The sequence below is a fragment of the Podarcis raffonei genome, chromosome 3 (assembly GCF_027172205.1).
Source record: "Podarcis raffonei isolate rPodRaf1 chromosome 3, rPodRaf1.pri, whole genome shotgun sequence".
In the NCBI taxonomy this organism is placed as follows: Eukaryota; Metazoa; Chordata; class Lepidosauria; order Squamata; family Lacertidae; genus Podarcis; species Podarcis raffonei.
In genome coordinates, this window is record NC_070604.1 from 90,982,096 (window position 1) to 91,009,004 (window position 26,909).

A 26,909-nucleotide genomic window follows, 5' to 3' on the forward strand; every position below is an offset into this window, starting at 1 on the left:
TTTTCCTTAAATACAATGAAAAACTTCACTGCATGACATTCTATATATACTGAAATCTCCCTTCTGTGATGAGCTAAGATAAAACTTCTTTGGAAACGTTTTGCCTGGATTAACAGTTATCAGGTTGGTTAGTACAGGAAGGAGACTTCTAGGCAGATGAGAGCTTCCAGACTGCTATTTTGTGAGTAAAGATTCAATCACATCCCAACCAAAACACCAAGTTTGTTTGTTTTTTAGCAAGGAAAGCGACAGGAAGATACACAGGAAAGTGTGGGAGAACAATTGTTTGTCATAACATTATATAACCTCCCTGCAAACAAATCAGAATAAATTTTCAGAAAATAACTGACCCTGTATAATCTCCCTGCAAACGTTGTACAAACAGTTCAACAAACAGGTAACCAGGAAGGGACCAACAGCTCTTTTTTAGTTTAGTTGATGTTGGGATTTTAAAATGCTGGTTCTGGTTTAAAAACCTTTCTTTTTTCATTGTAGCTTGCGTAATGGAAATTTTATATTGAATTTTTTGCCTGACAGCTGCCAAGGCTGAAGGCTAGTAAAATAAAGTTGATGACTGACTGATACAGTGCTAGACATTTTGGGGGCAACACCATGACTTGTACTGCTCTCACCTTGACCTGCTTTTCTCAGGGCCTCTTTGCACATGGTGTAGAAGTGCCAAAACAGGAAGCATGAGTGAGCTGCACCTACTTCCACACTTCTAGTGTAACAAGTGAAGACTTTAGTCAAAAAGATATGTATTTGCAGTACCCATTGTACTGTAGCAGGCTACACATTAAAAAGCTAATCATAGGCTCGCTCACTTGTAAGATAGCAGTCCAGGCTGAGTGACACATTATCAAAAGCAATGATGGCTTCCGATCCAACTTTCCAGGATGTAACAATCTGAAGCCAAAACCTGTAAAGAAGAAGAGAAGTTATCAAATTCTGGCAGATGGAAATACTGCTTACCACAAACGCATTTGCTTTTGATATACCCAGCCCAACCTTTCAAAGACAGGGAAACAGTATTGACGCATAATGGGCATCCTGGTGTCAAACCAACCAACTGCTCCAAGGGGAGAGGAGAAGGAACATTCATCCAAACATGATATATCAAAATAAGCAGTGGCATTATGTGGAAGTATGATGGTGCATATAATTCACCATGGGCAAAGAGTTCTTCATGGTGATATCCCTCAAACCAGCAGTGCAACAGGTGCTCTAACTCTGAGTGCAATGGTGATAAATTGCTAATTTGCCGATTTTCCTGGTGGACTATTGCTTCACTGGGAACTTTCGCTATGTAAAGATAAGTATTTCAAAGCCAAGTTTGGAGGAGGCAAAATTACATCATGTTGGTCTCTGTAGTCTGTAAGCCTCACTTATTTATAGTAGGAAACAGTTAGATTGAGAATTGTGGTCTGACTGAGTAGTTCTTGGATCAATTAAAATGCCACTGATTAATCGGGCAGCAGTCTTTTTAAATAAGAAGTGTAACTAGTTTTTAATGCAAGTACTTACAAAACCACAGCTACTTTGTTTCTGCTGTAATATGCCTTCCCAAAAGCATGGAATAATTGCTTGATGTTGGAATTAAATATGGGTCACAAAGACTAGAAGGAGACCATGGAAATGATGCTCCGGGCAGTGATCAATCAGGATGAATCTATGAAACAACTCTTTATGGTCAAAGGCACAACTCAGATGGAATATATAGCTGCTGAGGGTAGGCTTTGTGTGCTCATTAAAAGAATATGCAACCTTTGAGCTGAAAGGGAATGGTAGGGTAGCCAAAGTTTGCATACGTGCTTAAAAATGGTGCCAACAAGTTTAATCCTGATGAACAATGACCTATAGAAAGATCATGACACTTTCTTTTATCCATAGAAAATATGGAGCCTTTATACTGGTGATAAGCCAAAGACATGAAGTTGTAAGATTATAGATAGACGGAGCCATATATTTCAGGTCTGCGTCAATTTCACGTGTTCCATTTTTATTTAAATAATTGTTTTCACTAAGCATGTGTGTGTGTGTGTCTGTAGAACTTTTTTCTGGGGGTACGCATATCCCTAAACATTCTGTGAATCTTTGTACTTCTATCCATTTACTGTATTTATTTTCCCCAATTTGAACTATAAAATGGTGCATTTCTTGAGTCAAAATGAGAGTACCTCTAAACATTTTTTTTAGAAAAAAGCACTGTATGTGTGTGTGTGTGTGCGCGCGCCTTAATGTACTGATTTATAAAAGCATTTTATCATAAAATATATTTTAATGCATTTTGATAAACCCTTTTTGAACTGAAAAGTGCACTGCAAAAATTCAGAGAAGTGCAAAATCCAAAGCATAAATACATTCTGAATCACACATTAGTTCAGGAGGTCCTGATCAGGTCAAATCCATTCAGAATTCAAAGAAAATGGATTTCTCAAGCAGCCCTAGTAAGGATATGCATTCATCTCATGATGCAAGTCTAACATCTCTGATACCAGAGCCAATTAAGATCTACCAGAATATTACCTTTGTAAAGGAGAGTTTGTTCAAAACAGAAATCCATGCCATTGGACATACTGGATAGTTCCCCCCCCCCCTGCCAATTTACATGCCAATTTGGCACAGTGGAGAGCTTCCAAGATCCCAAATATGCTTAAGAATCTTGGAGTAACTCCTGCAACTTATTCTTAGCTATGTACTAGTGGTGGTTTTCCTCCTCTTCTGCGCTGTTTTAATCCATCCATCTTCCCTGTTGTTGCAAGACTGATCCCCTTATGAGAAGTCAAGAGGCGCATAGGACTGGGGAGGGGGGGGACTAGAAGCATAACAATCCTGCTAAATGATAAATGGAGGCAAGCTTAAGAAAAGCTGGTCATACAAATTGCCTGCTAAATGTGATGGGTTAATACCTGCCCTCTGTTATATCTCTACAATCCCCATCAAACTGATGGACTAGCCTCATTAATTCCAGCTGAGCAGCTGAGATGTAGCAGATTGCACAATTTGTTCATCTTGTATTTAGCAGATTTCTTATGTGGTCAATTGGGGAGCAGTGCAAGGGACTCTGGCTTTCATTCCTCAAGACAGAAACACAGGATTCCTTTTCTATTCTTGCTTTGGACTGAAAGATCCAAAAACTACATGGAACTGTGGGAAATCGATAAGTATAAATCTGCACCACTGATTTCAAATGGGACTCTATTTTTCCTCAACGGGACTGCTAGACCAAACTAAGCATGACATTAAAGACACTTGTGCTTGTAATGTGTACATTTTTAAAAAATGCGAACAGCTACCTCATGAAAGTCAAAGCAAGGTCATCGCCATGTTGGGTGGAGAGCGAGACCTTAACCAATTCCTATTTGCCATGATCTCAATGAATACCCCCTGCATGACAGAAACCTCCCTCCAAATGCTGCTACTTGCACTGAGCAGAATATTCTTATTGGCACCAATGGAATATTTCCTCTTAGTGCAAATAACAGCACCCACGGGGCGATTTTCACCAAGGGTTAACCACCCATCCCCAGCTACCATGCCCCCAGTCTTGCTCAGGCCTTCCTGGTGGTGACTACTTGCATTTCAAAAATATATACATTAACTGCAAAGTCATATTTAACATCACATTTAGTTTGGCCATCGGGCTTTAGCTACATCCCCACCCCCAAAGAATCAAAGCTTCATATTACAGGGGCTGCTAGAACTAAGTGCACCTGTAGCATATAGAACAAGACTGAAACCAGTTTCCAACAGTATTCTACTTTTGCATGAGACCTGTCAAACTTTATCTTGCAGCAGCTGCCTGCCCTTCAAGTCCTCCAAGGATAGGGGCCTTATAATAAGCAGCTCTTGAAACACATGAGGCTAGTGTTAGAAGGAAACACCCCCACATCCACCCCAGGTTTGGCGTTGCCAAATTTAAAATTATACTATGAAGCAGAATGCCTTGTATGGCTGAAAGAATGGATCACTTTGGAAAAAGCAGATTTATTAGAACTGGAGGGCTATAACAACAGGTATGGATGGCACTCCTACCTCGCATATGATAAGATCAAAGTCCATAAAGACTTCAATAGCCACCTAATTAGAAACACGTTATTTAAAGACTGGAGCAAGTACAAAACGAGACTGGAGCCAATGACACCATGGTGGCTCTCACCTCTAGAAGCCCATGCCATGAAAAAATTAAACATGAATAAGGAATGGGCAACATATAGAGATTTGATAAGGGAAGATCAAGGTAAACTTAGAAGAAGACCATATGAGGAAATAAGGCATTATGTCTCCGACAGATGGCAATATATACAATTGCACCCCAATTAAGTACTTCTGGGGAGAAATACATGAGGAGTTGAAAAAATGCTTAAAATCCCATTAACGAAAAAAACAGAGGCTTACCTAGTGGGCCTTTTAGGAAAAGAAATACTGGGGGGGGGGGGAGAACTTTCTTATATGCGACCACCGCAACTAGGATAGTAATAGCATCTACCGGTAAATGGAAAGCTAAAGAACTACCTACCAAGGAGGAATGGATTCTCAAATATTTAAAATTGGCTAAATTAACAGCATCCATACGACAGCAGTCAAATCAAAAACTAAAAAACGAATGGCAATGCTTTGATGATTATATGACAAAATATTGCTCTAAAAAAGACATGCTAATATGCTTAGATTAAGAATGTAAAAGCATCAAAACAATAAATTATCAATGACATATGTATGTATGTATATAGAGAAAATAAAAATAACCAGAATGCAATGATAAGGGTAAAATTGATTCTAGAGAAGACGAGTAGCGGTGGAGGGAAGTTAAACAGGGTGGTGGGTTTATTTTATCTTGTTTATGTTTTTTCTTTTCTTTTTTGGATATTGTATAATGATTTAATGTATAATGATTTAATGTTTCTTTTCTGTTATGTATTATTTCTTTTTTTAAATTAAATTGTATGATGGAAAATCTAAATAAAAATACAAAAAAAGAAAAAAAGAAATACACCCCTTCCCCCGTGCAATACTTGCCCACTGATTGGGGTTGGGTTCTTTGGCCCATTTTTTTCTATTTAATTTGTATGTATGTGTGTCTGCATCCACTCTTTAAAATCACATTAATTTTTTTTAAAATTACAAATCTTTGGATTTCATTGAAGCAAGTCAATCAAATTGCTAGTAACTAGCTTCAGTAGTTTTCTCTTATGGAGCTGATCTAAGAAATTTGTAATTATGTTTATCATGTGCAGGGGGTGGGGAAGGGTAGCTTCAGTATGTCACACAGCAGCTGAATTTCTCCTGATCCACTCACTAAGGATACCCTTAAGACTTCCAGATAGTGCTACTGGCCTCACCTGGAGTTGCTGCCTATATTTTGAAATGTACTGAGGCTCGGCCTCCAAGGCCTCTAATCTGTCTGATCTGTTACCAAATGATGACAGGGTGGGATAAGAATTCTAGCCATTTTAAAAATTATTATATTAAAATCAGCAAGAAAAAGCACAGTACCGAAACCCCTACATGGGACAGAAAAGAAGGCAGGTAATTTCAACAGCCAACGCCCCTACCCTCAGCTTTTGCTCATAAAACAAAAAAATCATGGAAGGGGCTGTACTGCTCTCTCTCTCTTGGTGAAGAGTTCCAGAACAGCGAGACCACTGATGAGAAGTCCCTGGTAGAAGCTAACCCAGCCTTCTCCTAAGAAGGATTTGGAACAGGAGCTAATCTGTAGATCTTAGATGTGTGGATGTATTTGGAGGGATCATGGGACTGGAAGGGGAGGAACATGGGTAAGAGGAAGTTCTGGAACAGGACAGGAACCCCAGTAATTAGACCGTAGCCTTTGCTCAGAGCTTTGGTGCAATTGTAAGCACAATCTCCAAGAAATAACTTTGCCTCTTGGAAAAAGAAGGGATAAAGCCTGCAACCCTGGTTTTCTCACTCTCACTCATTCAGGGAGTGTTTGCATGCCTTTTTGGTACAGTATTGTCATAGGGTACCAGAGTGTTAGGAAATGGAGGCAATAAATAGTAGTATTTAGATTGTATTGGGGATATGAAGGGAAAATGCAAGCTGCAGAACTGTGCCAGGCAATAAATTCCTGGGTTAACTTATGTAAACCACTGTGGCAGGCTAACTAAGCACAGTGCCATTAAGGAATAATGGGCAACCAAGTACTGAGCCATTAAGGGCCATTGGCGATGCAAAAGAACTGTCTGTCCCCGTCCCCCACTGAGGAGTGGACAGAGACAGGAGAACTGGCGGGTTGCCAAGGTGAAGGGGGCGTGATGTCACAGAAAAATGCGTCCTTTTTGAAATCTAAAGGTTGTTCTGGGAACAAGAAGGAGGAAGTAGGCAGAACCATATTGGCAATGGCTGGAGGAGGCTGCATCAAGAGCCATGACTGACTGCTGCTTTGGACCTGAGCTTACTGAAGCTATGAGAGGGTGACGAGAAACACTCTTGGGGTATCCTGTTCTGTATCAGCTCCATGGAGAACTCTATGTGTAAATATGTGTACAATAAACCATATTTCTTAAAGCCTCTGCTGTGCCTCAATTTTCCCAATGGAAACAACCCTGGGGGAGCGCCCGGAATCCCCTGGAAACTTGCTACCGCCTGGCAGAGATTGGGGGTGGTGTGCAATCTTTGTAACAATATGCTTGAAAAGCGAGGATTCCACAGGCATAATAGTTCCCAGGATAAATTTTAAAAATCAGTGATGAAGAATGCTGAATGATAAGCTGTTACGTAGCTCTGGAGCCCTGCCAGTTTATAAAATGGCAGTGTGGTTCCTTGCGTTCTGTAGATTCCGGGAAGTGAGACGCCGAGCTGCTCAGGCTGTGGCTTTGGGGACCCCACCATCGTCAGCTGTTAAGTTGGCAGCCTAACAGGGAGGATTTGGAAGCTGTGGTGAACGCTGAAAGTGCTGAGAGATGAGGCAGGAGTGGCAGAGTTACAAAACATACATGGCAGCACTTTGGAAGAGAGCCTTCCATTCAACATTGATAGTTCAGTGTGAGTGCATGCAGGAAAACATAATCCCGGAGGCTACAGAAACTCCTTTCCCTCTATCCACAGTGCATCAATGTCCTTGGATCTGACTTTGATTGTTTTTATTGAAATGGCTCCTAAGAAAGAAAAGGGAGTTGTGCCCCAAAGGCCCAGAATCAGTATAGCTTCATGTGATCAGTAGTGTAATGACAGGACTCCTGCAGGGATTTGCTTTCTTTCTAGGCAGACAGCAAATGTCTTACTAGGCAGAAAGGGGAAAAAGGAGGGGGGAGAATATTCAAACTACCTGCTGAATAATTGTAGAACCGGGGAAAGCTTAATATTTAAGCTTGAAATTGGCCTTGGGTGAAATCCGGCAACTGTTCAAATACTGAAGAGCAAAGGATGAATAAAACCAGTTCGTGTTTTTCCCTCCCTTCCTTTTTTGCTGTTGCTTGTTCAGCATCAAGTCACAACTTCCTCAAGCAGTCAGGGTGCCTTATCAGGGATACTTTTTGTTTGGCCTGTTATTTAAAGAGGTTTCCATCCATGAGCTTTGTGTACAGGTTTGTAACTTCCTTTATTCTCGGTCTATTTTAGTTGTCTATGCTAAAAGGTCAATTTGCAAGGTTTTGCAATGTGCTAACTGCTGAATTCAAATTTTACATACATCTAAAATTTCAAAATTTGAACAAAAGTGTGTTTTTTTAAGCCCATAACTCTATGCCCACTTATCTAGGAGTAAATGGCATTGCACTGAATAGGACTTAATTCTGAATATATAGGATTGCACAGTAAGCTAGTCAATCCAAGTGGTAGTAAAAAAAAAAAGTTTTTAATTACCCTAAAAGCGCCTAATTAAAATACTTAAAATTAATAAAAATACCAAAAGCTTAAAACATATCCTCTATCAGTATAGCTCCCTGCTGTTAAATGTCAATCCATGATATGAATTTCAGTACTGAAACTCATACTGCTCCCATCATATGGTCTGAAGGCACATGCAACCACCACCTTGCTGAAACTAAGCAAGTCTGGATCTGGCAGGTGCCTAGATGGGTATCTGCCTGGGAGCCACATTTATGCTACCATGGGTTCCATAATGAAAAAAAGATGGGGTGCAAATGCAATAAAATAAATAAAAGCGTTTCCTAAAGTATGTTTCTGAATCACCAGTCTGGGTCAAGAACTGGAGTCACCACAATGACTGCCTTAGCTGAGATTCTGTTTAGCAGTCAAAATTTCAGAAAGTAGTGCTGAGACAGCCATCAACTGAGAGTGTATGTGTGCATGGATTTTTTCTGCATGCAAGAGAGAGAAAGCAAGCCTGTCTCCCCGAGCTGCCAGTTTGAGAAGGTGCTGGAGGGGACGACAACGTTGCGTGCATGATGTCGCGATGTCCCAACATCACATGCATGACATCAGGATAACGGGAGGAGCCAGGGGTGGAGCTGAACACAGTGGCCGCATGGTTTCAATGGGCAGTGGCACCTCCTCCTCCTCCTCTTTCTCTTGGCGCTGCCACCAGAGGGAAGCTTCTTCATCCCTCCTTCCCCTCCATGGTAGCAGGAGAAGGAGATAGTCACTGCGGCAGCAGCAGCATGGTAGGCTCTGTGCTTTGCCTTCGCACTCTTTGGACATGGGGGAGGGGGGCAAAATGGCTTAAGCCCCCTGGAACTGGCACCCCTGCCTCCACAAAATACAGTGGAACCCCTGTTCTCAAACCGCTCCATTCCTGAACGTTTCAGCTCCTGAACATTGAAAATCTGGAAGTGTTCTGGTTTTCTAACATTTCTTGGAACCCAAACGTCTGATTTGGCTTTCGATCTGCAATAAGCCTAGCTGTCAGCCAATCGGAAGCTGTGCCTCGGAACTCAAATGTTTCGGAAGTCAAATGTCCTTCCAGAACAGATTATGTTCAACTTTTGAGGTTCCACTGTACATAGAACCATAGAACTGTAGACTTGTAAGGGACCCCAAGGGTCATCTGGTGTAACCCCCTCTGCAAGGCAGGAATCTCAACTAAACATGCACATGTTCCCCATGTGTCTACCTTTTCCATTTATTTCAAGAGAAGGGACAGCAATGTATTCACAAAGGAATGCTTATGCGGAGCTGTCTGATAAATGACAAAGCTCTTGTATATATGGGTTGGGGTTCAAAGAGCCACTTTGGCTCATGTAAGAGGCTTAGTGTAATTTCTGATTCCCCCCTCCTGAACAGTCGACACTTGCCTCTGTCCCATCCCATGCTATCTTACAAAACAGGGTCTTCTGTTTTCAGAAAAGCAAGTTTTGAGAACCACAGAATTCACCAACTATGCTTCATGATTCTCTGAATCCTGGCCTCAGTGCATACCGAGACTCAGTGCTCAGGGGAGGTTGCTGAATTTGGCTGGTGAAAGTCTGTAACACTAAAGAAACATATGAATTTTATTTTAGAACTGTTGTTTACAGTCTGTATTTAGCAGTTCATTTGCTCCTAGCTGTGGGCTGGCAGGGAACTTTTCCTCCAGAGTGGAGACCTCAGCTGGTAGTTTTTTGTGTGTATAACCTTTTGGCACCTTTCCTTTAATAACAGTTTAGGCCCTGAGGCTTAGGGTATCTTTTGAGCAATTTAATGCTGGCTTGCAGGCACATCAGTCAGGATCATGCAGCTCTCCTTAAACTACAACCCAAGAATGGCTCCATAATCATTACAATCAAAAATCCATTAAAGTCAAGGATGGCTATCAAAAGGGAAACATGAGAGTCACTCACATACACTCAGAGTGAGATAATCAAGAGTGACTCAGAGACCTACAGAGATAAACAGAGAGTCCTGCACACACTGTTCCCCAACTTTTAAATGATATTTCCCTGAATGACAAGGACTGTTGCTATCTTGTGTGATTATTCTCAGCCTAGCTCTGGCCTAAAGTGCCTTGGCTTGAACAACAAACTTTATGAGCTCTGACTGCAGTCTGGCTGGAAATTCCTATTTGCTACTGAAGCACACATACAAATGAGAAGTGACACCCGTATAGCTAGCTGAAGTGAATACAGTGAATAGAGATGTCAGAGTCAAGTTCTGTCACAGATGGAGGGCTTTCATTCAGAAGTGAAATTTAGTAGGCCTTTACAATCCTAACAAGCTTGGAGTTAAGGCTGAGCCAAAAGAGGGAGGCTGAGCGATTCCCAAAAAACTTCATACCCCACCTCCCATGAAACAAAATGTAACCCCAAGTTCAGCAACTGGGGCAGGCCCATGTAGACAGGGCAGCTGGGTACATTTGCCCTGGGCCCCAGAAGGTTAAGCTGGCCAGCGGGGACACACCAGGGGCCTGCCGGACTTACACTGCTATGCCAAGAACAAGACGGGCCTCTCGCGGGCCTGAATTGGGGGCTGTAAAACAAGGCAATGCTTCTTATTGATTCAAAGTAAGGCCAGAAGGGATTAAATTCAGTGATTTAAAACCACCTCACTTTTTCACCAGACTAAATTGACCCTAGTCAAAGCAGAGACTGAACCAACCCAAAGTGCGTCCAGGTAACACCTGCCTTGCTGCCCAGCAGTTTCCCTGCCTGGGCTGACAGAGCTGGTCTTATAGGTGGTGCTGAAGACTGATTTTGAGGAACTTCAACATCCATGCCAAGGTGACTGGTTCAGGAGTGGATCAAGACTTCATTGCTGCAATGATGACCATGGGGCTATCCCAACATGTCAGTGGCCCAAAGCATGTGGCAGGCCACACTCTGGACTTTGTTTTCTCAACTGAGCAAGAGAGGATGATCTGAAAGTGGGGGATATTGACAGAAGTACCTTGTCATGGTCAGATCCTGTTAAGATTGAGTACATACCACCTAGTATTTCTCTGTCTTGCCACCATTCCCCAGGATTTCAAATCTAATGTAAGCTACCTTGTAGAGTCAATGAGGTATCTGTATATATACAATGTCAGTATATATATGATGCGTTCATCAGTTTGTTTGTGTGTCTCCAAGTCCACCTCCTCCATAGCCCCTGGAACTGTGTACCCTCTTATCCGATTCCTTCCTTTCATCTTCAGCTTGCTTTATCTTAGCCCAGCTAAGCTTCAGACACATTTCTAAGAGTGATCAATCCAGTAAATTCCCAGATCCAAGGACCATCTAAAGTTTCCCCTCTAAAGACCAAGTAGACTTACCTTCCCACACAACAAAGACAACCTGATACAATGCAAAAAAACCCCTAAAATCACACACATCAAACTTCACAACCACAATGTTGCAATTATCTTAGAAATGCCAGTGATAAAAAAATAATGCAGGAGTTTGAAACAGACTAGCCATATGGGAATTTTGTGGTTCAGAGCCATGTCTCACTTTTATAGGCTTTCTTTAATTCCAGCTATAGGAAATGATTCCATTTGAATTCCATTTGCCTTAAGGGTAATGAGTGGCGATATGCCCCAGTTCCTGCTAGTTTCATGCTACGCTAGGCTATTAATGGAAAGCATTAAACAATGACTTTTATTTCTCCTCACTTCTGAGCAAAATGTGAGTCCAGAAAAGCTGCTGTTGCTGTTGCTGCTGCAGCACTAATGCTCACCAGGAATAGAAGTAAAAGAGCATTAGTGATGCGCCTGCATGCAATGGAATCAATTCCAACTGGACTGCTGTCACTGATGTGGGAAATAAGCCCATTAAAAACAATGGAAGCCCATCAATTTTGCACATATATTGTTTTTGCCTTGATAAAAAGGATGCAGATATTGCCAATGTGTATTCCCCTGGGTTTGCTCCGTGGGAATCTGCATTGAAACTGAATTCAGGGAACTGCTTCACTTGTTATGATTTTCACAGAGAGTAATGTGATTCTATGCAGGAAAAAGCAACAGCTACTATGAAGAAAAGGGGAATTTGGGGGCTTCCGGGTTAGCGCCAGCGCTGAATGGCGGATTTCTCCCGGAGCTCTGGGAGAGATCTGCTTCGCGGGTTCGGGTCCCGTAGCTCACGGCGGAGCAAGGACCCTCAAAAGTCACAGGCGCGTAGCCTGTGAACCGGAGACTCGGCGGGCACCTTTGCCCCCCCCGACGTTGTGAAATAGCCTTTCTAAAGGCTATAGATCAGCGGAGGGTGCGTGGAGCGGTGCTGAGAGTCGCTCTCACCCAGCCTGCGAAGCGAAGCCGCGTCGCCATTAGCGGAGAGCGCTGACTTCTTCCGAGGATTTTGGATTTAAAAAGAGCAACTTTCCGTGAGTAGGATTGAGCTTGCATTAAAAATTGGACACTAAAATTAAGGAATTTGGGCACCGAGACGGATAAGCATTAAAAAGGAAGTCTGCTTTCCGTCCTGCAGCAAGATTAAAGCGAAAGACAGCTAAGCTGTAACTTTTGACAGGAGAGTTTATGAGCCAAGAAACCCAACACCAAGTAAAGAACTCCCCCCCCAGAAGGCAGGAGAGGGGGGGAAGAAGATTTTAAAGGGATTCCCTGCCTGTTTTAAAGGAGATTGAACTGTTTACCGCTGCCTATCTACCTGGGGGTCGGACTGCCGGAGGAAAGGAACCGGCTAAGGACGGTCGTTACAAAAAAGGTTAGAAAGTAACTGATATATAGACTCTGGCTACTCTCAACTTGAAACATTGTATTTGGCTACATAGTAAGTTATTTGCAGGACACTATTGATTTGGATCTTTTACAAAGAAAAGGACTTGGAGGGCTTTTGCTTTTTGGAAGTGTGGGAACAATTTAAAGTTTAGGAACTGACTTTACGCCCTCTAGAGGATTGGGATAGTTTCAGCAACCAAGTGGAATTTAAAACCTGAGAACTTTTCTCTATTGACAGCTTAAGAGTGTGGGAATGACCTTGAACGAAAGACTTTGTTATGGCAGATGGTAAACAGAAAGAAGATTCACAAGAAACAACTTTGAGATCTGGTAGACAATACAAAGTGGACTCTTCTATGCAAAGAAGGGCCTCTGTATCAGGGGCCTCGGGAACTGCAGCTGTCACAAAGGCAAGAGTGAAAACAATGTCTTCGGAAGAAGCGTTTACAAAGGCCTTGGGAAAAATAAGTGATTCTTTAGAGGAATTAAAGAAGCAAGGTGCTGAAACAAATAAGAAAATTGAAGAAATTTCTGGGAAAATTGATTTAAATACTAAAAGTATAACTGACCTTGGGAATAAAGTGAACTCTAACGCAGAAGCAATTGGGAAACTACTGGAAGATTCATCTACAACGCGAAAGATAGCTGAAGAAGCTAAGGAAATTGCCACTGCCGTTGAAGGGAAACTTCCACCGGTGTACAGGAAACTGGATGAGTATGAACTGACACTTTCTATGCAGGATATGCAACGCAAGGAGAAAAACCTAAGGATTAGACTTGTGCCGGAAAAGGAAGGAGATAACTTGGTGGATTATTTGACAAAAGAGTTTTCTGACTTCTGGAAGCAAGATCTGAAAGAAGAAGAGTTCAAAATAGAGAGTGCATTCAGGTTGGGAATAAGGCAGAAGAAGAATAGACCCAGAGATTGCTTGATAACTCTAAGATCCAAAGAAGAGAGAGATAAAATATTGAACCTGCACTACCAAACAACCCTTCGAATTGAGGATTTTCATATCGAGATCTTTAAAGATATCCCTAAAAGTATCTTGGATGCAAGAGGTCCTTACAAGGATCTGGTGACACTACTGAAGAGGAACTACATACTATTCAGGTGGGAGTTTCCCCAAGGCCTGTCTTTTAAATACAAGGGGAAGAAAAGAAGAATAAAAACAGTGAGTGATAAAGACAAGTTCCTGGGAGAACACGAAGAAGACCTACAGAAAGAGACCTATCCAGGAGAAGGATATCCTTCAAGACTAGATACGGACACAGAACCACCGACAAAGGACGAACAACAATTGGGAGCTGTAGGAGGAACTAAATAACCCCATCATGGCTTTGCAACTTCTAACTTGGAATTGTAATGGTCTAAACAACCCCCGAAAAAGGAAAAATATATTTCATGCTTTAAAGAAAGACCAATTGGACTTGATTTGTTTACAAGAGACCCACGTGACAAGAGCACATAGAAAACTGTTAATAAATAAGAGATTGGGACAAGAATTTATATCTTCAGACAAAGTAAAAAAAAGAGGAGTGGTGATCTACGTAAAGGAAAATTTGCAGCCGAAACAAATTTTTAAAGATGATCAAGGAAGATATCTGGCAATTGAAATTCAATCTCAAGGAGAAAAATTTTTGATAGTGGGGATATATGCACCAAATGAAGGGAAAGCAGAATTTTTTAAGAAGTTGCATGAGACTTTAATGGACTATATGGATTATAAACTGATTATGATGGGAGACATGAATGGAGTAGTTTCAACAAATATGGACAAAGCACAAAGGCAGGTAGTCACAAAAGACGGTAGACTACCAAAAACTTTTTTTGAAATGACTGACAATATGGACCTGATTGACATTTGGAGAACAAAACACCCATTAGAAAGAGAGGGAACCTTCTTTTCTGAAGCCAAAATGACATGGACACGGATTGACCAAATTTGGGTGACTAGCAGTATGGCGTCGAACATAAAGAAAGTGGAAATCTGCCCAAAAACCTTCTCCGACCATAACGCAGTTAAGATGGTGATGAAGCAAACAACAACTGGTTCCTTCAGATGGAGAATGAATGACACCTTATTTAGAGACGAGGAGATTTGTAAGAAGGCCCAAAAAACTTTGAAAGATTATTTTGAAATTAACTTAAGGACTAAAGTAGAAAAAAGAATAGTATGGGACGCAAGTAAAGCCGTGATGAGAGGGTTTTTGATACAACAAAATTCATTAAAGAAAAGAAAGCAAAATGAGAGGAAAGAGAAAATCTTGGAAAAGATAAAAGAAGGGGAAAGGAAATTAAGACTGAAGCCAAAATCACAAGAGATTTTAAGAGAAATTAAATTGTATCAAACACAATATATGGAACTGATGAATCAAGAAATAGAATGGAAAATTAAACAAATGAGGCAAAAGACCTTTGAATCTGCAGATAAATGTGGCAAGTTACTGGCTTGGCAAATAAAGAAGAGACAAAAACTCAACACGGTAACAAATTTAGAAGTGGATGGAAAGAACATATGCAACCCAGTGGAAATTAGGAACTGTTTCCAGAGCTACTTTAGACAATTGTATACACAAGGGCCGCAGAAAGATAAAGACATACAACAATTCCTCGAGAAAAATGGGCTGAAAAAGATTTCCCAGGAAAGTAAGACAATTTTGAACCAGGAGATATCAGCACAGGAAATAGAAGATGCCATTCAAAACATGACGTTGGGCAAATCACCTGGACCGGATGGATTGACTTCCAAATACTACAAAGTTTTGAAGGAAGGGCTTATACAACCTTTGAAGGAAGTCTGCAACGAGATCATGGAGGGGAGAAGGGCACCCGATACGTGGAGAGAGGCCTACATTACACTTATACCAAAGACAGAGACTGAAAAGACCCAACTTAAGAACTACCGACCCATCTCCTTACTAAATGTGGATTACAAAATCTTTGCTGATGTTTTAGCAAAGAGACTGAAAAGAGTTTTGATGGAGGAGATTCATGGAGACCAGGCGGGCTTTCTCCCGAAAAGGCATTTGTCGGACAATGTAAGGAATATAATTGACATTTTGGAGAAGTTGGAAGTGAACATAAACACTAAGGCTGTTTTGATATTTGTGGACGCCGAGAAAGCCTTTGACAATATTTCTTGGAGCTTCATGTTGAAGAACCTCCGGGGGATGGGGGTAGGCCAAGGGTTTGAAAATGGTATAGGTGCAATATATTCTGAACAGAAAGCAAAATTAATTGTAAATAATGTGGTAACAGAAGAGTTTAAGATTGAAAAAGGGACACGACAGGGGTGCCCTATCTCCCCATTACTTTTTATATCGGTCCTGGAGGTTTTGCTTAATATGATCAGGAGGGACCAGTTGGTTAAAGGGATTCAGGTCGGAGCTAAACAATACAAACTGAGAGCATTTGCAGATGACCTAGTACTTACATTGCAAGAGCCAGAAGCTAGCACAAAAAGAGTTTTGGAAATAATTCAAGAGTTTGGTCAATTGGCAGGATTTAAATTGAATAAGTTAAAGACTAAGGTATTGGAGAAAAATTTAACACAGATTGAAAAAGAAAGGTTTCAGAATGAGACGGGGTTGACTGTGGTTAAAAAAGTGAAATATCTGGGTGTGAACATGACAGCTAAGAATGTGAACTTATTTAAAGATAATTATGAAAAAACTTGGACAGAAGTGAAAAAAGATCTGGAGATTTGGTCAAATCTGAAGCTTTCCTTGTTAGGTCGAATCACAGTTATAAAAATGAATGTATTGCCAAGAATGTTGTTTCTGTTTCAAGCATTACAAATTATGGACAAAATGGATTGTTTCAAGAAGTGGCAGAAAGATATATCTAAATTTGTCTGGCAGGGCAAGAAGCCCAGAATAAAATTCAAGATATTAACGGATTCAAAGGAAAGAGGGGGGTTTGCCCTGCCAGACTTTAAATTGTACTATGAAGCGGCAGCTTTCTGCTGGCTAAAAGAATGGCTGCTTCTTGAAAACACAGACATTTTGGATCTGGAAGGATTTAACAATATTTTTGGGTGGCATGCATATTTGTGGTATGACAAGGTTAAAGCGCATAAAAGTTTCAAAAATCATATTGTCAGAAAAGCACTATTAAATGTCTGGGTCAGATATAAGGACTTGCTGGAAAATAAGACTCCAAGATGGTTATCACCAATGGAAGCTAAGGCAGTTAAAAAGCTAAATATGGAGTCGAAATGGCCAAGATATTGGGAAATCTTGGAAAAGGAAGGGGACAAATTGAGATTGCAGAGTTTTGAAAAACTAAAAGGGAAGGTGAGAGATTGGTTATATTACCATCAAATAAATGAAGTGTTTAAACTAGACAGTAAAATAGGCTTCCAGGTGGAAAAATCAAAATTAGAGACTGAACTGTTAGAATCCAGTACTAAGAATTTGTCAAAAATGTATGATCTGCTGCTGAAATGGAATACACAAGATGAAATGGTAAAATCAAGTATGATTAAATGGGCTCAGGACATTGGTCATAACATCATGTTTGCTGATTGGGAAAAGTTGTGGACCACCGGGTTGAAGTTTACGGCGTGTAACGCCTTAAGAGAAAATATAATGAAAATGATTTATAGGTGGTACATAACCCCAGTCAAGCTTGCAAAGATCTACCATTTGCCTGATAATAAATGTTGGAAATGTAAAGAAAAGGAAGGTACATTCTTTCACCTCTGGTGGACGTGCCCGAAGATTAAGGCATTCTGGGAAATGATTTATAATGAACTGAAAAAGGTATTTAAATATACTTTCCCCAAGAAACCAGAGGCCTTTCTCTTGGGTATTGTCAGCCAGGGGGTGTTAAAGACAGATACAATTTTTTTTATGTATGCTACAACAGCAGCTAGAATACTTATTGCAAAGTACTGGAAGACACAGGATCTACCCACACTGGAAGAATGGCAGATGAAGGTGATGGACTACATGGGTTTGGCAGAAATGACGAGCAGAATCCGAGACCAGGGAAGAGAAGCGGCGGAAGAGGAATGGAAGAAGTTTAAGGATTACTTAAAGAAATACTATAAAATTAATGACAGTTAGAATGATGTTGGGCTTAAAATAAATGGTTACTATTAGTAATGGTTAAGACAGAGAGAATAAGGATGATTAACATAAATTTATAGTAAAATAAGGGAAGATTCGCTGAATAATTGTAAGAACTTGGAATACAGAAACGGGAAGCAAGAGGAAGTTGAGGAAGTAAGGTTTAAGAAATTAGGACATGAAATGGTACTTGTTTTTTGTTCTGTTAATGTTTGTTGTTTGTTTTTGTATGTTTTGTTTGTGTTAATATAAAAATTGTTTAATAAAAAATATTATAAAAAAAAGAAAAAGAAAAGGGGAATTTGTCTGATTCCAACAGGCTCTGCATGTTGAAAGAGACAGAGTATAAGGAAAACAACTAATCCAATCATCCTCCTTGCCCCAATGAGACTGCTGTTATGCAAAGGGGAGAGCAGGGACAAGGCTGTTGGCCCTGCCTCCATCCGCCACATGCTCCTCTCACTGCTCCAGCAGTCCCCCATGCACTGGGGGCTGAATGCCTGCAGCAGGAAGGCTGCTCTACTTGAGTTGGCTCCCCAAGTGATACCAAACTCTGATCTTCCATGATCTACACTGTGGAAGCCTACCAGAGTACTGGGCTGCAGGAATGGAGAAAGAGATATGCAGGAGAGGATGGGAACAATGGACTCCTCCTGGCTCTACCACTCATGTAATAGTAATCACACGGGAGTGGGAGGGGTGCAAGTAAATAGGACTCATAAATCTCCAGTGCTATCCTCCATCTCTCTCCTCCAAAGTAAAGGAAGCACTGTAGCCTTGCCCTGGACTTCTCACCAGGGTCAACGGCTTAATAGCAGTGTGCCTTAGTTTCCCAAACTAATTGAATGTCCCCATATTAGCCAAAATGAATGCAACAACTGAAACCTAAGGAAGAAATGAATTCAAGTGGGCACCTTCATGTCAGTTCTTTCATTTATGTTTTAGCTTTCACTAAGGTGGTTGTTTCAAGTACGAAGCCTTGCATCACAAATGGATACATGAATACAATAGCTCTTATTCAGGCATTAAAGACCCCAAATAATTAGAATCGGGGGGGGGGGGATGGGTGGTGCTAGCTGGCCTACTCTCTCCGGCTCATCTCTGTCATCCAGCCCCACTGCCCCCATGGGTTGGAGGAGAAGGTCTGCAGTGGAGAGTTTTGGGGTTAGGGTTTTTAATTACATGATGCAAACTTGAGGATTAAAACTTGCATATCCAAGATACTTTCCTCTAATCTTCTATTCAGATACCAACGTGTATATAATTTATTGCAATGTGACAAAACCACCCTTATCTAAACTTATTTTAGTTAAATTTTGTATCTTTAGTAAATTGCAAGACTTGACCTGTGCTGGTATTTTCAGTGCGATTCCTAGAAGACCAAAATCTAAGCTGCTTCTGCCGTAGGTCAATTTAATTAAAGTGTAATTTAATTAACTTTGGCATGGGTAAATAATTTACTTTATTTCAGAGCAGCCAAGTGAGAAGTTCCCAAATGTTAATGTGTGTATCACATGAAGTCCAGCGCGCTCTCTATCTCTTTCTGCAACCAGATGTCCATAGAAAGCTAGCATGTGGCCATCTACTGCATATATTGTTTTTCTGTATATCTACATATAGAAAATCACAGTAACCTACATTATAGCTTCCCAGTTCTATTGTGATATGCACTTACAACAACCCTTTGCATGTTTGCAATGTTTGTTTGATTCACAAATATCGAGCCAGGGCCTATTGAAAGCAAGCTGACTTCTGAAAACAAGCAGCAAAACCTGTGATCCTTCATCAGATATCCAGATAACCACTGTGTCCAGTCCTCCAAAAATGGACCAAGTTTTTCCTGCGTCCAGCTACAATTCTTTGCCTGACGCTCTTAGAGTCCAAATTTAAAACTGGCTCCAAATTTGTCTACTTCTCCCACTAGCTGGAAGATGTTACATTTCCAAACTTTGATGGGTGTTACATTCCAAAAGGCTAGAAAGAGATTCCTAGTTATTAAGGGACATTACTTTGTTAAAGTCAGTTCCTGGCAACTATCTGTTTCTCTTCAAAGTCATCAAGACAGAATGATCTCATAGCAACACTTACTATCATTAATTCAGATTAAGCACCATACTTCACCAGTAAGAATGTACTGAATGCAGTGCTTGGAATGAACCAATTCACTGAATTAAGTAAAAAAATCTTAAGTAATACTTGTGGAAGTAGTTCCTATAATTTCTAGGTGAGTAGAATGTAGTAGTAGTAATAATAATAATTTTATTATTTATAGCCTGCCCATCTAGCTGGGTTTCCCCAGCCACTCTGGGCGGCTCACAGCACATATCAGAACATACTAAAACATCAAACACTAAAAACTTCCCAATACAGGACTGCCTTCAGATGTCTTCTAAAACTCAGATAGTTGTTTATTTCCTTGACATCTGAAGGGAGGGTGTTCACAGGGAGGGTGCCACAACCTTTGCCTGGTTCCCTGTAACCTCACTTCTCACAGTGAGGGAACCAGCAGAAGACCCTCGGAGGAGGAATTCAGGGTTGAAGGATGGGGGAGGAGACGCTGCTTCAGGTATAATGGGCCGAGGTCGTTTAGTTCTGTTGTGGAGGAACTTTGGGCTATTTTAAAAATTCAATTCCATTTTAATTCAATAATTTTTATATATAGGTGTTTCATTGCACTTAACTCAGTTTGATTGTGGCCATTGCACTTACCATTTTTATCTATCTGAAAAGTGATGCTTCTGTTTAAGCTTAAAGGTCATAATTGTTGGGGAAAATTAATAAAATGATTATTCCTATTATACCGTGTGATGTTTTCTTAGTTCTTAAGTATATTTTACACTTTAGCAAAGCAGCTTGTAAAATTCTGAAGGCTGGAAAAAATTGTGAATTGGACTGGAAGAGAACTAGTTCCTTTTTGGCGGGCACGGACTTGAACTGGAAAGGAAGGAAGGAAGGAAGGAAGGAGGGGAGGGAGGGAGGGAGGGAGGGAACTGGAGGAAGTGAACTGGAACTGATTCTATTTTTAAATGAACTTTCCAACCACTGACTGAAAGTATGTGTGTGTGTGTGGGGGGGGAATCTTCTATTTTAACTACAGTCGTACCTTGGAAGTCGAATGGAATCTGTTCCGGAAGTCCGTTCGACTTCCAAAACATTTGGAAACCAAAGTGTGGCTTCTGATTGGCTGCAGGAAGCTCCTGCAGCCAACCAGAAGCTGCGGAAGCCCTGTCAGACATTCAGCTTCCAAAAATAGTTTGCAAACCGGAACAGTCACTTCTGGGTTTGCAGTGTTCGGGAGCCAAAATGTTTGAGAACTAAGCGGTTCAAAAACCAAGGTATGACTGTATTCTGATATAGAAATGTATATAGTATAGTTAAAAGTTAGGGGGTAGTTAATCCACATTAAGGAATCCTGAATATACATTAATGATAGGCAAAATCCCCTAAGCTTGATTTGAAATCAGTTCAGTACTTGTGAACTTCTTTGCTTTGAAAACTTAGAAAAAGCTTGCCTATTTTTCTAAGAGTTTGTTCCCAGCTCCTAATGTTGGCTCTTAATGACTTGTTCACACTTCCGCTTGTCCCATGCTTTCTAGGCATGAGTCTGAGCCATTTTCTGTTCGCCCTGCTGCTTTTCCTGGGAAATCAGCTCTTTACAACTGAATCAGAGCAAACATCAACTGCGGAAAACCCAAGTGATGTTTGCTGCAGTTCAGTGGTAAAGAGAGAGAATTCTTTACCACTGACCCGGAGGCAGTGGCATAGTGTGGGTTGCCAGTGTCCAGGGCCACGTGGAGGGATGGAAACATTCTTCCTGGGGAACAGCGGTGGGACAAGTGGAAGTCTGGATGAGCCTGTTTTGCTTTCACTTTTGATATTATAAAACGCTTTTTAGTGAATTATCAACTGCCTCTAGAAATCATCTATTTTTCATCCACATTCCGGATACTAATCACAGTTCAGATAGAGATATGCAAAAGCTTCCAAAGGGTGGTTTTTCAGGCTCAAGAGAACTACATTTACAACTTTCCAGTCTAAATATGGATTGTAAGTGACTTGAGGCAGAGATTTGTGTTTTGCTTACGTTACTCTGTAAATAACTATTTCACACACCATATTTCTTATAGACTAAATATTGGACTTTGCGCAACCTGATCTCTCTCTCTCTCTCTCTCCACCATATGTGTGTATACATTTTAGAGCCACTTTTGTTATAAACCTTTACCATTTAATTTCTTTAGCACATACCTAAGGGAACAGGATATGACTTTAGCTCTTCCACATACTTTTGTTTTTGAACATATTTTTAAAGTACTCCTGATTAACTGAATGCACTGACTGCTTCCACATATTGTTTTATTTCCCCTGAGATCACACAGAGTATATACATTATAGGAACAGGGTAAGTGTGCCATCCGAGGGAAACGTCAATGTGATTATCATTCACAAACGTGCACAGATGTGCACCTGACCATATAAAAAAGAAAGCAGTAAAATTATGTGTAGAAAGTTAATGTTAAGACAAGCTATGCAAGCATATACCACACGTATACAAGCATGGATGCAGTTAAAGGGGGAAATGTTACCATGGCAACACATAAATAAATTATTACTCCTAAATGATGCTAGCAAAATACTAAAGCTGTCTTCAAAGGAGAGCGTAGATAAATGGAACACAGCTAAATGGAATGAAGCAGCTATGTCTTCCTATGGAGAGAGGAATGGCTAAATAAGACAAACGTTGATATTTTTATCTTATATATTAATTATGCATCCCATGTCAGTGTCCCCTTTGTATTAGCAGCCTTTGTGTTCCTTCAAGAGTCAGAAAGATGAAAGACACTTTCTGCATAATGTCCCAGGAGACAAGGTAGCCCATATAATGAAATCCATTTTTTTCCTAGGGCTTTAAGTTAAACAAAGAGATAAGGCTTGGGACCTAACAATGCAACAAACAGTAAATGTATCCTTTGCAACAAGGGCTTATCAAGACTGCGACCTCCCATATTTCTATATCAGGCACAACCAGGAGTGTGGGAAAGGCCCTGAGATGAATAGGAACTCTTGTGGCTTCCAGCCAATTCTTTCTTTATTAGACAGATTTCCAGTTAATAGTCCCAAATGGTTAGATGATGCCTGCTGTCCATGAAAGCTGTAAGGTGAAGGTTTTCTGATAGGTAAGGAAAGCTATGTGTTTGAGACGGTGACAGAATAAAACTGCAGAGCTTTGAAAAATTGAAAAATAAAGTGTGAGATTGGCTCCATTATTATCAATTAATGGAGGCATACAATTTGGACAAAAAAGTCGGTTTCCAGGTGGAGAAATCAAAATTGGAAACAGAATTGTTAGATTCAAAAATTAAGACTTTGTCAAGAATGTATAACTTGCTGTTGAAATGGAACACTCAGGATGAAACGGTAAAATCAGCTATGATTAAATGGGCACAAGATGTTGGACATAACATAATGATGGCTGACTGGGAACAGTTATGGACCAGAGGTATGAAATTTACGGCATGCAATGCCTTAAGAGAAAATTTAATGACAATGATTTATAGATGGTACATGACACCAGTCAAGCTTGCAAAAATTTACCATCTGCCCGATAATAAATGTTGGAAATGTAATGAGACTGAAGGTACATTCTTTCACCTTTGGTGGACATGCCCAAGGATTAAGACATTCTGGGAGATGATTTATAATGAAATGAAAAAGGTATTTAAATATACCTTCCTGAAGAAACCAGAGGCCTTTCTCCTGGGCATGGTTGGCCAATTGGTGCCAAAGAAGGATAGAACTTTCATTATGTATGCAACAACAGCAGCAAGAATTCTCATCGCGAAGTATTGGAAGACATAAGATTTACCCACCCGGGAAGAATGGCAGATGAAGTTGATGGACTATATGGAACTGGTGGAAATGACTGGCAGAATCCGAGACCAGGGAGAAGAGTCGGTGGAAGAAGACTGGAAAAAGTTTAAAGACTATTTACAGAAATACTGTAAAATTAATGAATGTTAGAAAAAGGTGGAAATGAAGTTATATGGCTTTAGTAGAAATGTGATAAGGAACTAAGTATAATTAGATTATTAGAGTATTAAAGGAAAAAATAAGGTTAGAAATGTTAAGATAATTATAGGATTGAAAACAGAGGAAGATGGAAAGGAATTGCTGAAATAATTAATAGAAGTGGAAAAGAAAAAGGGAGGTGTGAGGAGGTCGCTGAAATAAGTGAATGAAAGATAAGATATTGAAATTGTTTGGTGTGTTTTAAATTGTTTTTATTTTGTTCTGTTAGTTTAATGTGTTAGTGTTATGTAGTGTTTTTATGTTATATTATGTAGTGTTTTTGTATTGTTTATTTTGTGTTGTTTAAATTGTTGGAAAAGTAATAAATATTATTTTTTTAAAAAAGGAAAGCTATGTGTTTGAATGCTACACTCATCAGAGTGTGGAAAAATTGGTGAGACTGTTTTAGATGAAGAGGGGCACCTGTTTGTTTGTTTGTTTGTTTGTGTGTGTGTCTATGTGTGAGAGACACAGAAAGTTTGCTAAAGGTGAAGTCACTGGGATAGTGGTTCCACTGACCTGGAGGCAGTGGCATAGGGCCACATGGAGGGATGGAAACGGATGGAGTAGGCATGCACATTCAACTGCCTAACGGCGTCCGCATCATCCAGGAAATCATAAGCACATAGATTAGAAAAGAGTCATTCTGTTATCTGGAGAAGTCACTTCCTGGTTTGCATGGAGAAGCCGTTTTCAATGGAGCCCAGCAACGGAAGCATGCAGCCATATTGAGGCAGCATTGGGTGTTGAAATTTGGCACCCTTAACAATTTGTTTTTTAATATTCTTTATTGAGTTTTGCATTGACTAATTATATACATTTTCCATTCTTTCTTCAAAATAAGTTAACTTATACGTGAATATAAACCAAAATAAATCAATACTTTTTCGCAAGTGACTTCTCTCCACCTTATTGTGGCTTCTTATTTCTTATCTTTTTAATTGTGCTGTTTTCCTTATTTCACTTCTCTTACATAATATATGTTATCTATCTGTTATTTACTCTGCAAACTTCAGTCTAAACACATCAAAGATTTTGCTTGAGAACAATGTTTTTCCAGGTACTCTTTAAAACAGTCCCACTCATTTTTAAACCTTTGGTTTAAACCTTTGATTCCAAATATTCACACAAATTGATTTGCCATTCTTCCTTTGTGAGTGTCCTATCCCCTTTCCAATTTTTAGCCATCAGCATTCTTGCTGCAGCTGTAGCATATAGGAACACCCTCCTTTTATCATTTGAGATATCAATTGTCAGAATACCTAGAAGAAAGGCTTCTGGCTTCTTCACAAATATTTGTCTAAACATTTTTTTTTTTAAATTCCTCATAGACAATGTCCCATTTTTAAAATTTAAATTTAAATTTTTATATCACAACCCCACCACATATGGTACACTGTTCCTTCCATTTGCTTACATCTCCAGCATGCATTTGAGTTTGTTTTATATATTTTGGCCAATTTTCTGGGGGTCATGTACCATCTATATAGCATTTTAATAAAATTTTCCTTAAATGTGTAGCAAGCTATGAATTTTTGCCATAATTTTCCCCAATCATCCATCTGGATGGAATAACCAAAGTCCTTTGACCATCTGATCATCGCTTCTTTGACCTATTCATCCTTAACCTCCCAGTCCAGCAGTAATCTGTACATTTTGGATAGTATTTTCTTTTTATTATGAAGTAAATCTTTTCCCGACTTTGATATTTCTGTGTCAAACCCAATTTTCCTATCTGCTTGAAAACATCATTTAGTTGGTGGCATTATAGCCAATTCAAAAAGTGATGTTTGATTTCTTTATTTTTTTTTAGCTTAAGTTGGTTTTGATCTTCCTCTAGAATTTCTTTGTAAGTTACCTAATTTTTTCCCATGTTCTTCCTTTATACTAAAATGGCCTCTGGAGGTGAAAACTACCAGGGTGTCTTTGGTTCCAGCAGATTTTTATACCTGTCCCGTACTATATATAATGATTTTCGAATTATATGATTTAGAAAACCCTGATGAACTTTAACTTTTTCGTAGCCTAAATAGGCATGCCACCCAAATCTGTTGTCCCATCCTTCCATGTCCAGTATATCAGTATTTTGCAGTCATCCATTATTTTAACCAACGAAGGCATGAAGCCTCATAACAGAGCTTTAGATCTGGTAGAGCAAAGCCCCCTCTTTCTTTAATATCTGTTAGTAATTTATATTTAATTTTGGGTTTCTTCCCTTGCCAATTAAATTTCGATAACTCCTTTTGCCAATCCCTAAAGCACCCAAGTCCCCCCCCCCCAAATTGGGATCATCTGAAATAGAAACAACATTTTGGAAGCACATTCTTCTTAATTGTTGATATTCTCCCCCAAAGCGACAGGTTTAATGTGTTCAATTTCCAAATCTTTTTAAAAATTTCTTTCCATATCTTATTATAGTTAGGATTTAAACTGAACAAAAGCAAAAGAAAATTGTTGGTAAAAAATATGCGGGACCAAGAAAAACAGGAATTACAAATGAAGTCTGGTTTGATGATAACGAAAAAATAAAATACCTAGGAATTTGGATTACAGCAAAAAACATCAATTTATTTAATGATAACTATAATAAGATATGGAAAGAAATTTTTAAAAAGATTTGGAAATTGAACACACCTGATGGAATTCATACATTCTTTTTAGAGTTTTTGGTATACTTTCTAATGGATTTTCTGTTGTTATTATAAGATCTTCCGCAAAGGCTTTTAACTTAAAGGATTTATTTCCTAGTGTAATCCCTTTTATTTCAGTCTGTTCTTATTGCCTTTGTCAGTAATTCCAGAACCATGATAAACAATAATGGAGAGAGTGGGCAACTTTGTCAGGTTCCTTTTCTTATTTTGAAGCTCTCTGATAATTAATTATTTATAATCAATTTAGCTTTTTGGTTCTTTATTCCCCCTTCGAATATTTCTGCTAACCACATTGATTCTATAGTTCTTTCCATAAATTTCCATGAAACATTGTCAAATGCTTTTTTGGCGCCTACAAACATAAATGCTGCTTGCTTGCTGAGTCTCATTTCTAAATATTCTAGAATATCAATCACCATTCTCATGTTTCTAGATTTAGGTAGGTAGCCGTATTGGTCTGACGCAGTTGAAATAAATAAAAAAATTGTTCAGTAGCACCTTAGAGACCAACTAAGTTTCTTCTGAGTATAAGCTTTCGTGTGCATGCATACTTCTTCAGATACACT

General features: G+C 39.7%; 1 protein-coding gene across 1 annotated transcript in view; it reads right to left on the minus strand.

Annotated features, from left to right (window-relative positions):
- Window positions 1–26,909, minus strand: part of ALK (ALK receptor tyrosine kinase) — a 579,386-nt gene that overhangs the window by 93,590 nt on the left and 458,887 nt on the right. Inside the window, exon 10 of the mRNA XM_053382982.1 lies at window positions 825–919. Coding sequence (XP_053238957.1) covers window positions 825–919 — 95 coding nt within the window. The remainder of the gene's footprint in view (window positions 1–824; window positions 920–26,909) is intronic.